At 35.3% G+C, this 13,097-nt stretch overlaps 1 protein-coding gene across 1 annotated transcript; it reads right to left on the bottom strand.

The window, feature by feature from the left end:
* Positions 1-253: 253 nt before the first annotated feature.
* On the bottom strand, positions 254-12,046 carry LOC116521568 (vomeronasal type-2 receptor 26-like). The gene is made up of 6 exons (XM_032236227.1): positions 11,958-12,046; positions 10,988-11,279; positions 9,005-9,799; positions 8,306-8,533; positions 1,599-1,725; positions 254-1,158 (listed from the first exon to the last, which is right to left on the bottom strand). Exons 1-6 carry the CDS (start codon positions 12,044-12,046, stop codon positions 254-256), a joined length of 2,436 nt encoding a protein of 811 aa, XP_032092118.1.
* Between the last annotated feature and the right edge of the window lie 1,051 nt (positions 12,047-13,097).

Here is a 13,097-nt window from a genome sequence, read left to right as displayed (position 1 = left end):
ATGTTTTGGACAAAGGAGCATAAGTAGGAGAAATTTCTAAAGCGCTAACTTTATCCTTGCAAGTCTCTGTCACAGGTTGCTCTTCCCTTACGCATATGTGCAGAAATTTTGCTCTGATTTCGCATAGTGAACTGAAGCAGCAATACCTGCACATGTAAAGCAGGAATGCAGCTATTGATAAAGCGGCCTTATGACTCTGGAGAAAGATGACATAATGTTATTAAACTACAGCAAAGGAAATTATGAATCAAAATTAGAATTGTTTTCTCTTCATTAAATTTTCCCTGCTGTTCAAGTCAGGCCTTAAAACAATTATATAACATTTGGGAAGAAAGATGCAGCCCAGCAAACCAGCACTAGAGACCAGGATGGAAAATATCTCCACTGCTACTATGTATTTTCCTTTAGTGCTCAAATAGGTTGGGACAAAGGATATCCAGACACTGCAAAAGACCAACATGCTGAAAGTGATGAACTTGGCTTCATTGAAAGTATCAGGTAATTTCCTGGCCATGAAGGCAACTATGAAACTAATAACAGCCAAGAAGCCCAAATAGCTTAAGACACTGTAGAACATAGTCACGGAGCCTTGGTTGCACTGCACAATAATTTCTTCAACTACTGAATCCATATCTTGGTCTGGGAATGGAGGAGAAGTTGTTAGCCATGCTATGCAAATACCTGTTTGAATAAGAGAACAGGAAATGACAATGGAGTTGGACAGTCTCTTTCCCACAAACATTCTCATCCTGGATCCTGGCTTGGTGGCCTGGAAAGCTAGAATCACTGTGACGGTTTTTGCTAATACTGAAGAAACCGCCACTGCAAAGACAACCCCAAAAGTCTGTTGTTGCAGGAGACATACCATCTTCTCTGGATGACCAATGAATAGGAATGCAGAAAGGAAGCAGAGCAGGAGGGAGATGAGGAGAATGTAGGTGAGATTTCGGCTATTAGCTATGACAATGGGAGTGTTATGGTTCTTCAAAAATATTATAAGCACCATTACTGAGAGCAAAGAAAACAGAAGAACAAAGAAGACTAGACTGATTCCCAGAGGTTCCTCATAAGACAGAAATGTCAAAGTTTTAGGAATACAGGAATCCTGGTTCTTGTTTGGATAGTTTCCTTCTGGACACAAGTAACAATCATTTGTATCTGAAAATTAAAATGACGTGAAAATCAACTCTAGAATATAAAGCATATCTTAATAATAATATTTATGTCTTTTAAAAATATTTAGAATTTTTATTCTCTATTCATTAAGCAATTGTATATTAGTTTGGAGATTTCAAGAAGGCTAACCATTAAAACAATCTGTTTAATGGCAGTTATACTGCATTTTGATTTCAAAACATTAATATGTAAATTATCTTTAGAATTTTAGTTCTTTATGTAATCATATAATTCTCCATATAATCTATGCATTTGACCTAGATTATCTGATTTTTCTTCAGCAAGCCCTAATACATCAGTATCTCAATACTATTCAAAATATTGCACAAAATACTGGGCAAAAAGAGCCCTCAAATGTATAAGGTTGCATTTGGAAACTGCAACCATTATGTGAGAAGATTGCCCGTCATAATATTTCTTACCCTCCTTCTCTGAAACCTTCCCATCTGGGCATGGAATGCAGTCATAGCAACAAAACGGCTGCCCTTCCTTGATTTTCTTGCTGGTACCAGGATGGCAACTCCCAGTGCATATAGAAACAGGCTGGGACTGAAGCAGAAGCAACAAACAAACAAAAAGAACAATTCAGAGGTATCACATCAGTCTGAGTTAGGATGTAATTAACAATATATTTTTTAATTTGTATGCTGTCTAACTCAATGGCTCATAACCATCAAACAAAGGAATTACAATGAAGTTAATATGCATTTAATGTATAAAGTTTAAATGCTGCCTTTTACTTATGTGGACACACGTCTACTATGCACAATGTTGTCTATAGAAAGATTCATCAGATGTCTAGCCTTTCCAAACATAAATAGCTGTTATTATGACCATCTATGGTGTTCCACTTTGCAACTATTTTTAAAGAGGAACTGCAGATTCATTGACCATTTTTGGTTGCATTAAAATGTTTAATTCAGCATTCTCATTGATTCATCAAATATATGCCATACTCAAGCCCATATAAATGGGTAATGCTAGGAAAAACAATAGTGAACTACCTGTAAAAAAATCTCAATAGAACTCTTTATGACAACATGACTCAGATATGGATAGCAACAGTTGACCCTCCAGGCTGGAGGACAACCTGCATGCTATAGAGAAAGGCAAGGGCTACCTTTTGGTAGTCAGGGATTTTATGATGTTGTTGGATGAAAGCCTTCAGAAAGCCTAACAATTGAAGCTAACAAGAAGGGACATTCTAAGATCATATTTCCTCTAGTGAAAATGATGTGATCCAGCTTTACACTAAGTCAAGGAACTGTTAAAGCCTGCAACTAAGGAATATACTAAGTGATCAGCAGAAGATCAAGAACAGGCAGAAAAGATATATGGAAAGCCTCTGTAGTAATTTGACTTACTATCAAGATCACAATGATGATAGCCCAGTTGATAATGAACCTAATATTATGGAAGAAGTAGTAGAATGGGACATGGAGAAATTGCTGAACTGCAAAGATCTAGGTATTGATGGAGCTGCCCTGTGTCAAGGGATATGATCTATATGTCTATGGCATCAGGACTGCAAAAGATCTGTTTTTATCTCACTAGTAAAGAAAGGTGAGACAGCAGACTGTTCCGACTATGGCACAGTTGTATTGATTTCTCATTCAAACAAGATTCTTCTAAAGATAATTAAACATAGGCTACTGAATGTCATCAATCAAGAGTTACTTGATGTACAGGCTGGCTATAAGAAACTGGCATAGCAATTGAAATCACACTGCCAATGATAGATGGATGATAGAAAAGGCATGCAAATATCAAACATATTATATGTGTCTCAACTAGAAAAGCTTTTGATTATGTCTCAGCTATGGGCAGCTTTGCATGATGTTGGTATCCCAAGCCACTCATCAGACTCATCAGATCACTGTATACTGATCATGAGGCAAGAGTGAGAGTATTATGGTGACAGGAATTGGTTCAACAAGAGAATTGGACAGGGATATATTCTATCACTGTTTTTGCTCAATCTGTATGCTGAACGTATCATGTGAAAATTAGATCTGGAATGGTTTGATGTTGGAGTAAAGACTGGAGGAAGAACCACAAATTATTTGAGGTACTCAAATGAGACAACACTATTGAGTGGAAAAAAGGAAGACCGGGGAAATCATATGGAAAATCAAGGATGAAAGTGAAAAAGTAGGACTGAATCTTAACCTCAGGAAAACAAAGATAATGACAACAGCTGCAGATGAGCATGAAATGTCTAAAATCAATAAAGATGAAATTGAATTAGTTCAAGAATTTATGTTCCTTGGATCAAGATTTATTCACAATATCAATTCTACTCTGGAAATCAAACACAGGATATACACCTTAGGTCACAATGCTTAATATAAATAAGTTAATATGAATAAAATCTGAAAGAGCAGATTTATTGATATAAATATAAAAGCAGCTAGTTAAAACAATAGTCTTTTCTTAAAATGATTTATGGGTGTGAGAGTTAGACACTAAGAACGGCTAAAGAAGAATGGACACCTGTTAACTGTGGTGCTGGCATAAATTATTTCATATACCATGGACAGAGCAACCGATAGAGAGATGCTGAATCATATAAAACAAGCACATCATTAGATGTCAAAAATCAAAAGAATCCTTCCAATTTACCTTAACATGTCCTGTGTGAAAATTGACTCGAAAAATCAATGATGCTAGGAATGGTTAAAGGAACAAGACAAAGGGGGAAGCAAAGAACATGTTGACTTAATAACATCAAAACTGATGCAAAGATGAACATCCAACAATTGAAAGAAATTGTGCTTATAAGGTTGCCAAGAATTGGTCATGACTGAATCTTTAAAACAAAAACAAAAATCTTATTTAACCCATTTTACATACATACATACATACATACATACATACATACATACATACATACATACATACATAATTCTTATATCAGTGTAAGTTCTATTTTCTGGCTGTTTTTAAAGGTAAACTAGAATAAGCTATCACACTGGCTATCATTGGTAAATCATTGAAAATGATTTACTAATGGCTTCTGGGGGAGGAGCTGTCGCCGACGGGAGCTCAACGGAGCTCCTCTCAGAGTTCTGGTCTGTATATCTTATAAGATCTATAGATATCTCCCCTTTCTGGCAGAAAGGGGCAGGGAGAAGGTCAGTCGTTAGGATCTCTTTGTAATTCACAGCCTTTTTTTTCACTGTGAATGGAGAAGAGGTTCAACATTAGCTGAGCTTTTACTCCAGCCAGTTCTTCGCAGCTGCTTTTTTGCAGCCCTAGGCAGGTTGCCCCCCCCCCCCAGGACAAAGCTAAGCTATTTAAAAATTAATCCGGGCGGGGACCATTCCTGAGGAATTTCTTCTATTATTATCCAAAATACCAGCTTCAATTTTGTAAAAGGCTCCCTTTTCTAGCTGCGTCACAAGATGGCGATCTTATAGCTTTTGTGTTTGATGTGACGTACTTAGTCAGCCCTACTCTCCTGAAGGCTTCTCCGTATTAACTGTTAAAAGATTAACTGAGGGGAGCAGAGACTTTGATTGTTGGCTTGCTTGATTGCTTGTTTTTATTTTTTATTTTTTTGGAATGGCTCCCAAATCTAAGCAGAAGCGCTTCCTTAATAACACATCTCAAAAAATTGCTATGAAGTCGCTGCCCTTGCCTCCTACGCCCACCACTGGAGATTTGTTAACACAAGAATTTCTTCTCAAAACGCTTAATAATTTCAGACAGGAAATTAATCAACTGATATCGGATTTATATGATCAATTTGATGCTAAAATTGCTCAAGCAAAGGAGGATATGATCGGAGTAATGACAGTTATGACAGATTATATTGCTGAAACGGAGGATAAATTGGAACTTTTGGAAGAAACCAACTCTAATTTGACATCCAAAATCCAAATGTTACAACAGGAAATTGAAAATGCTCAAAAACAACTTGTCATGATAAATTATAATAAGACTGCATTTGCAATAAGAGTTAGAGGACTGTGTGAAAAGGAACAGGAGAATTTGAAACAGATCTTCTTTGAGGCTCTTAGCCGTTCGGTGGGAAGTCCGGGACTTAACTTTGATTGGCAGATCCAAAAAATTTACCGCCAGAATTCGTGGGTAGCAAAACAGCGACAGCTTCCGAGGGACATAATTATATATTTCACCACAAGGGAATCCAGAAATGTGATAATACAGAGGCTTTACAACAAGAGGCTGAGAATTAATGGACAGGACTTGATTGTTTTTAAAGAAATACCATCTCAAACATTAAGAGCAAGGAGAGACTACATTTTCTTAACTGAAGAACTCAGAAATTCTCAGATTCCATACAAATGGGAAGTCCCGGCTGGCATTACAGTTACATTTGAGAATCAAAAACATCGCTTTAACTCTGTCTGTGAAGCCCGAGAATTTTATTACAAGACTCTGAAGGCGGGACTTCCTGATTCATCCGGACCTGGAGAGAGACAAGGAGAAGGAGAAGACAAGCAGCGGGACACGTGGCCACAAGGCGGAGGGTGTTGCTTTCCTCTTCCGGAAGGGCAGAAGAGTAAAGAATAAAGACTTAACGATGCTTTTAAAACTTCATGATTTCTGCCTGGTATAAAATGGAAAAGTTGTACATCGATGATGAGATATGGAGGCTGAAAGAAGCGCTGCTGATTGTGGACATATATTGTATATAAGATTTGTTTGAACTCTAACTCAAATTGCGCATGAATTATTTTCCTAGGCGAGGAGAGCGGAGATCGCGATCTTCTTGAGTTGTGGTTTGGGACGAACGGAGTTGGGAGCTGCGTGGGAGATGGAAGGGTAGCGAAAGCTTAACTAGACTACTTGGGGCTAGAATGCAAGCTGATGTTTGTATGAATTGCTATTTCAATATAAGGTTAAGAAAGATTAGTCAGAGAGTCTCCTGGAAGGTGGAGTAAATATGTGAGGAGCAATGGACGCGGATAAAATATATATGTGGACATGGGTAAAGGCAGGGTGGAAGGTAAAAAATTTACACGTGGATGTGGGTAAGGACAGAATGGGAGGTGTTGGAAATGAAAAATGAAAGAAGTACTTGAGTTTAATGGTTTTATAGAAAGGTTTGGATATTTGGATAAAAAAGAGATAAATTAAAGGTCTGAATAGATAGATAAAGCAATGAGACCTTTAGTTGGAGAACCCCAATTGATTAACTTACCTGGCTCTAATAGAGTTTGAAACCCTGCAAGTAATAAAATAACCGAAATTTGGAATGAGGCACATTGTTTAAGATTTACAGATGATGGGAAGCTGTGTTAATGTAGCGGGTTTATTGATCTTTCTTGTTTTTCTTTTTTTGTGTGTGTCTTTTTCTTTCTATTTTTTACTATTTCCCCCTTTTTTTTTTTTTTTTAATCTTTTAACTTTAAAGTTAGTCGGTCTTATTACACTCCAGTGCTTGTTAAAGAACTATGCCGGGTATGGGACCTGGGAAGCCGTAAGGGGGTTAGGGAGGGGGGATTATAGGGGGGAGGGGGGAGGGTGGAAATACAGTTTCAATTCTTAGAACAATAAGAATGCACTTGTATACTGTTGCTCGCTTTTCTTTTTTTTTTCTTTCATTTTCTAAAAAATAAACTGAATAGATTAATTGTAGGGATACACCAAAGTGAGGAGTAGAGGGAAAGAAGAGGGAGAAGTAAAGAGGGAGTGAGAGGGGAATGTAAGGAGGGTGAGATGGAGGGAGGGGGAGATGTCTGAGGGGGAAGGGAAGTAGAAGAGGGGAATGTTGGAGGGGAGAAATGAAAGTTGGAGGGGGAGAAGAAAGGGTGTATGGGGGATTGAAGTGTTATGTTGGTTTTTTTTATGGTGGATTTTTTTTCCCTTTTTTTTGTTTTTTTGTTACGCACAGTATATAAGTGATTGTATAAAATGAAAATGAAAATAAAATAAAATATGGTAATTAGGAGAAAAAAAAAGAAAGAAAATGATTTACTAATCTATACAATGATTACATACAATGTACAAACATTCACTAATTTCAGAATAAACAATTGGCATCATGAAGCGAGTAGAAAATATTCAGCATTACTTTTTGTTTCTTTTTTGAACTTTTTAAAATTGTTCCATAGTTTCTGTTAAACTTTGATATTCTCCAAAGCATCTGAAGGTAGCACAAGAAATAACAGATGGAAGATTATAAAAGATATATCAAACCTAGAATTAGGGAGAAATGACCTTATACTGAGATACAATATTTAAAAAACAAAACTGCAACTATTTTAAATAAATGGCTATAATAATGACGTATTGTTGTAAGTCATCATTAATAATGAAATTGGAATTTATACTATAGAAAAGCAAGTTCTAGTTTTTTAGAATAATATGAAATATCTGTTTGTTTTTCAATCTTCTTATCTTTCAAATGTATTTGTCACCCATCTCACAGTTCAAAGCAACTCTCAGTAGCTTACAACAAAAAAGCCACACAAATATCTGACAATTATACAACTATAAAAACAGATTAAAATTACAGGAATAAAAATTAACTAAAAACCCCAGCAATTGGAGAGGAGGAGTAGGGGTACCTTCTCTATTAGTGCACCAATCACCTCCAGCCAATAGCTTCTCTTTCAAGACCCCATACCAGATTTTAATGCTTTTCCTAAAGGCTAAAAAAGAGAGGGAAGATTTTCTTTCCTGGGCCAAGATGTTCTAAAGCAAGGCTGACAAAATCATGGCCCTTGGGCCAGATGCATCACGTGCTGGCCCCGTCCCCACTCAGTTTAGCGAAGAGGGAAAAATCCCAATATGTCATGTGATGCTGCCATGATGACACAAGTTTTGACATCTCTGCTCTAAAGGATGAGAGCTGTGGCACTAAAGACTCTTCAACCAGCTAAAATTTCTTGCCTGATTGCTTAGCAGAAGGCTCCTTCTGCCAGAAACAAATAAGGTAGGTCAATCTTATTGAAGAAAGGTGGTTCTACAATTATATCAAATATTTTCTTTCATCATAGTAAATAAAGACTTCATAAGAAATCCATTTCAAGCAACAACTTGGAGACATTATTGGTTGCATTATAGTACATGTTCTTATTTGATCAGGTTTGAATTATTAATTTTATTCATAGAGCTACAAAGTAGATTTGGTATAAATTTCACAGGAGGAGGATCCCACCTGGTTAAACCAACTGTGCCAGGTTATGACATCTTCATTTATGGTGAACATTTTGTCTGAAAATACTGCAGGGTTTACCCTCCCAACTTTAACTCTATGGAAGGAGTCATTAGAAGAAACAATCCAGTTCAGTATATCGTATCCAGCTAGTAATTCTCCATTGTAGTCAATGGAAACCAGATCTCCAGCACTGTTATTAAATGACAGACCTTTTAAAAAGGAGTGCAGCTAGATGGAAAAGAAAAGATAAAAGGATATAAAGTGGTGTTTAATTTGGGGAAGAATCTAAGAAAAAATAGAGTAGAGTAGGGTAGGGTAGGGTAGAGTAGAGTAGAACAGAACAACAGAATAGAACAGAACATAATATTTTAATTATGTAGGTACATAGAAATAAGATCTTATTGAATGAATTAGGTATTCAGCAGTGATGGTATGAGGGGGAAAATGTCCCTCTATCTAGTTGCTTTAACAGGCAATGCCCTATAGCAGAATCTTGAGGAAAGGAGTAGAAACAGTTTGTGTCTATGATGTGACAGGTTAATCAATCAGGATATGATGTGGTTAATCAAACTGGATAAGCTTGCATGCCTTCCAGAAATAGGAAAGGAGATAAAAATGAATTCTTTTAATTGAAATTATGGACCTCATTTTCCTTTATACAAATAATGTTTTTATTCAAGATCATATTCAGTCCATTACCTTCCATGAATCTTGATTTTGAAGCTTCAATCTTCCATTATTTGCCATGGATTGCTGAGCAGATCTGGATGAAATCATGGCATGCAATGCATGTGCTGCTGCATAGACAGAATTATAAATACTGTAGCTGTGACCAGTCATCCTCTTTTCAAAAAAAGTTACAGGAAGATCTTCCAATTCCTCTTCTCCTGTGCAAATATCACCAGCTACCTCATCTACATTTGAAGCTTTAAATACACAAGCAAAGGACTGTTGCCAAAAATCCTTGATAAATCCATCTTCTGTCATGGAAGGATTTCTACTTTCAGTAAATGACTGGAATCCTGGTGGGTCACTGGCATGAATTGTGAAGGACAGAGCACCATTCATTATTTCAGTATCCCAATTTCTCTGATATACATGTGAGTTGAGCTCCATTTGTGCTGTAAATATCCACACTTTACCTTTGGCAGTATCTGGCATGTTTTTTTGTGATAAATATGATATCCATCTTAGCCTTACCATAGTATAAGATTCTCCATAAAATATCGCAACATTAGCATTGCTATCCATAACATTATCATGTATTTCTGCACCACGGTTGAACAAGTCAAAGATTTCATGAACTGTCGTTACTTCACCAATTCTCTCTATATATGAAAAACAAATGTTATGTTGGGACAATAATGGAACAATCATTTCTATAACTCTTTCTCCATTTTCATTGGCTATTACAACTATGCCAATCCATGTCCACCTGAAATGGAGAAGCAGAGACAGAATCCCTTGATATTGAAGTCTTTCCAGTGGGCTCATCTGGAAGAAAAAAAGGCCTGGTGTTTTATAATTCATGATGGGACTAGAACCATAGATGAGCTGCATAATGATTGAGAGCAAAGGAAAGATGGTGAGAGTCATATTTAATTGCCAGTGTCAAGTTTTTAAAAAAATTATAATACATTCATAGAGCAATGACAGATAACGTTATGTGGGTGAGCAAAAGCTAGCATTGCTGAAATTAGAATGAAAGATAAAAAAGATTGCTAAAGGACGAACCCATGCTACAGATATAGGAGTCCAAACAAGTATCCTCCTTACCTTCATAGAGAAAAAAAAATAGAAAATGGAAAAAAAGGTGGCCAAATTCAGAGAAAACACTGACTGCTTTTTTCAGCAGTTTATATAAACTCAAACTAAACTCTTCATTCACAAATAAGCATATTCTGAACAATTTTAAATGTAGTATAACACTTTCAATTGAATGTGTGAATGAATGATATTTCATGAGAGGAACCTATTGTATGTCTATTTGATTTATACTTCAGGAAATGTGAGTTAGGTGATATTCGACAGTTGTATTTTTTGTATGACAGAAATATGTCAGAGAGTTTTGTGAGCAACTAAGGCTAGTTATAATTTGCATGTCCAGATCAGACCACTTCTCCTTTTGTTATTGTGAGTTTGATTTGCACATTCACATCCATGAAGCATTCTAAATAGGGAAAATACTGAGCTGCATTGAATCTAAAAATGGCCCTTGTTCCTGCAGAAATTTGATTTGTGGTTATATTAAAATACCTCTACTTATCAATAAAATATTTATTTTCTTCAGGAGCTGTAATTGATGTATAATGTACTTTCTCCCAATTCACCTTTTTTTGTAAATTCTTCTATATCTAATTTGTTTACTCATTTATAAAATAATGTAATGCACTTAACCAAAATTTATGTGACATATCTTTGAGAGACTATACTATGCTAGAAGATTTTGGTATTTGGACTATAGTGTTCTAATATCCCAATGACTGTGGAAATATTTTCATGTGATCTAATTAGAGTGCATATTTTTCATTCATACTTTGGAAGTTTCTTCTTAGGTTAAGATTGGGTTAAGATTAGATTAAGACAAGATACATTATTATTTAGAAGAATCCCAATTTCTGCCTCTAATTTACCATACGAAATCTAGAAGTTCTAAAATGTCAGGTATGCTCTGAATTTTACCTGTGGGATCTTATAGATATCTAAGAGATTTGCAATGTCAATGGAAGTTTTGGCATCTAGTCCCCCAATCATTGAAGTCAAGTAATTCTGAATATCACAGATGTAATTGGGAAAAATGCTCTTCATGTTGTAAATCAGTAACATTGTGGAATGGTATGTTTTCTGTGCATTGAAGTAACTGTCATAGATGTTGAAACCAAGAGTGACATTGGATAAGATTTCTGGGTTTTTATTGATCTCCTGAGCTGCAAATGCCAGGGCCACAATATGTTGGTAATATTTAGGAACTAATCTGAAATAGAAGATAAATTCAAAGTCAGATAAAAATTTTAAAAGATATTTTACAGAAAAAAATGTATTTATTTCATCTCATGTTATAAGCCTCAGTGTATTTTTATTATCATTTATATGAAACTAATACAGTGAAGGTTTCATAAAGTAGTTACTAAAATACTATATAATACTGTATATGAAAACTTAGCAAATAGTATTTTATATAGGTCCATTTAGTTATGCAAGGCGTCAATGTTAGTGCAAATAGCTACATCATCCATATATTTTTCTTTATTTTTGGAAATATGTTATTCTTTGATATAATATATTCATAAAATATATTAATAAAAGCTATTCACATCATTAACAAATATGAACGTATGAACAAATGCTACAAGTATCTCAATGGTGTAAAATCAAGAAGAAAATAACTTCAAGGAGGAATGTGTAAAATTCTCAAAGATGATGCAGACTATTAAACTTTGCCAGACTTATCTATATATAAAAAGTTAAAATTTCAGTGAATTTCCCCCCTTCATATTCTGGCCCAGGCTTATCATTAAACATTGAAAAATTGGCTGGGGATAATAGTGAAAACTATACAAATCTCCAATGCTTTGATACAACATTAAACAGAGTAGACTAATTGAATTATGATCTAGTAGCAGTTCATACAGTTAGACAATAAAATCCTTACATAAGGTCTTCAGGCAATGGTGGTGGTGGGACTTTGCTGAATTCTAGGACAGCCTGCAGGAAAACAGCTAAAGTGACAATGCCACCCATGGTAACATCACCTGGCTGATAGTACGTATGATATGGATCATGCGGTCTTTGAATTCTACATTTAATATTATGTGACTTAGAAAGTAGGAGATTAAATAATGCTAGTGAGGCAATTATTAAAGCTATCATTGTTGGAGAAAAGCCACATCTAAATCCTTCTTGCTTCTTTGATGATACAGTGATATTAGTATTCTAGTAACAAAAGGTATTTATAAAGCAAATGGTGGAAAAAGAGTAAGAAGCCTCCACAAACTATGCTGTATAATTGTAGTTGTTTTTAATCTGCCTAACATGAAAAAAGTTGCAATATTTATAATATTCTGCATGTTTTATCCTTGACACTGAAATTCTGTATCTGGTTGAACATAACAAACTAATTACCATTCTTTCAAAATTAAATAGGTATGCAATTACTTTATGGATCCCAATAGAATTGAAGGAAACAAGTTTTGACTGATAGAAAAAAATGTTTCTATCTCATTTGAAAAGAAAACATTGAAAATTGATATTAAAAAAAAAAAAATACCAAAGACAATTCTCCCTTACGTTTGCATTCTCCAGAGAGGCAAGATTTTGTTGTTCTGTTGAACATGTTGTGCTAGTATGAAGCTACTTTAACATTGCTGTCCTGCATGATCATGAATGTGTTTCTAATATTTGGACAGCATCATAGCTTATATATCATATGAATGAATTATAGGTCTTAAGGTCTCTGATTTAATGAAAAGAAGGACTAGGGGAGACATGATAGCAGTGTTCCAATATCTCAGGAGTTGCCAATTTCATCTCCTATGCAATTCCATAAAAATCTTCTTCATCTTATTTTTCCCACAACAGCCCTGTGAGGTGGGTTGGGGTAAGAAAGTGTGACTGGCCCAAACTCATCAAACAAATTTTATGGCTAAAGAGGGACTTGAACTCATAGTTTCCTGCTTTCTAGCCCAAAGTCTTAACCACTGGATAAAACTCAATTCAACAAAAACTATTTAATATTTATTTTATATCATAAACAATATTGAATAAGACTTGGTTATACCTTTTGCTTTAAGAA

This window comes from Thamnophis elegans, chromosome Z, assembly GCF_009769535.1.
Source record: "Thamnophis elegans isolate rThaEle1 chromosome Z, rThaEle1.pri, whole genome shotgun sequence".
NCBI lineage: Eukaryota > Metazoa > Chordata > Lepidosauria > Squamata > Colubridae > Thamnophis > Thamnophis elegans.
This window is presented reverse-complemented; position numbering and strand designations above follow the sequence as displayed.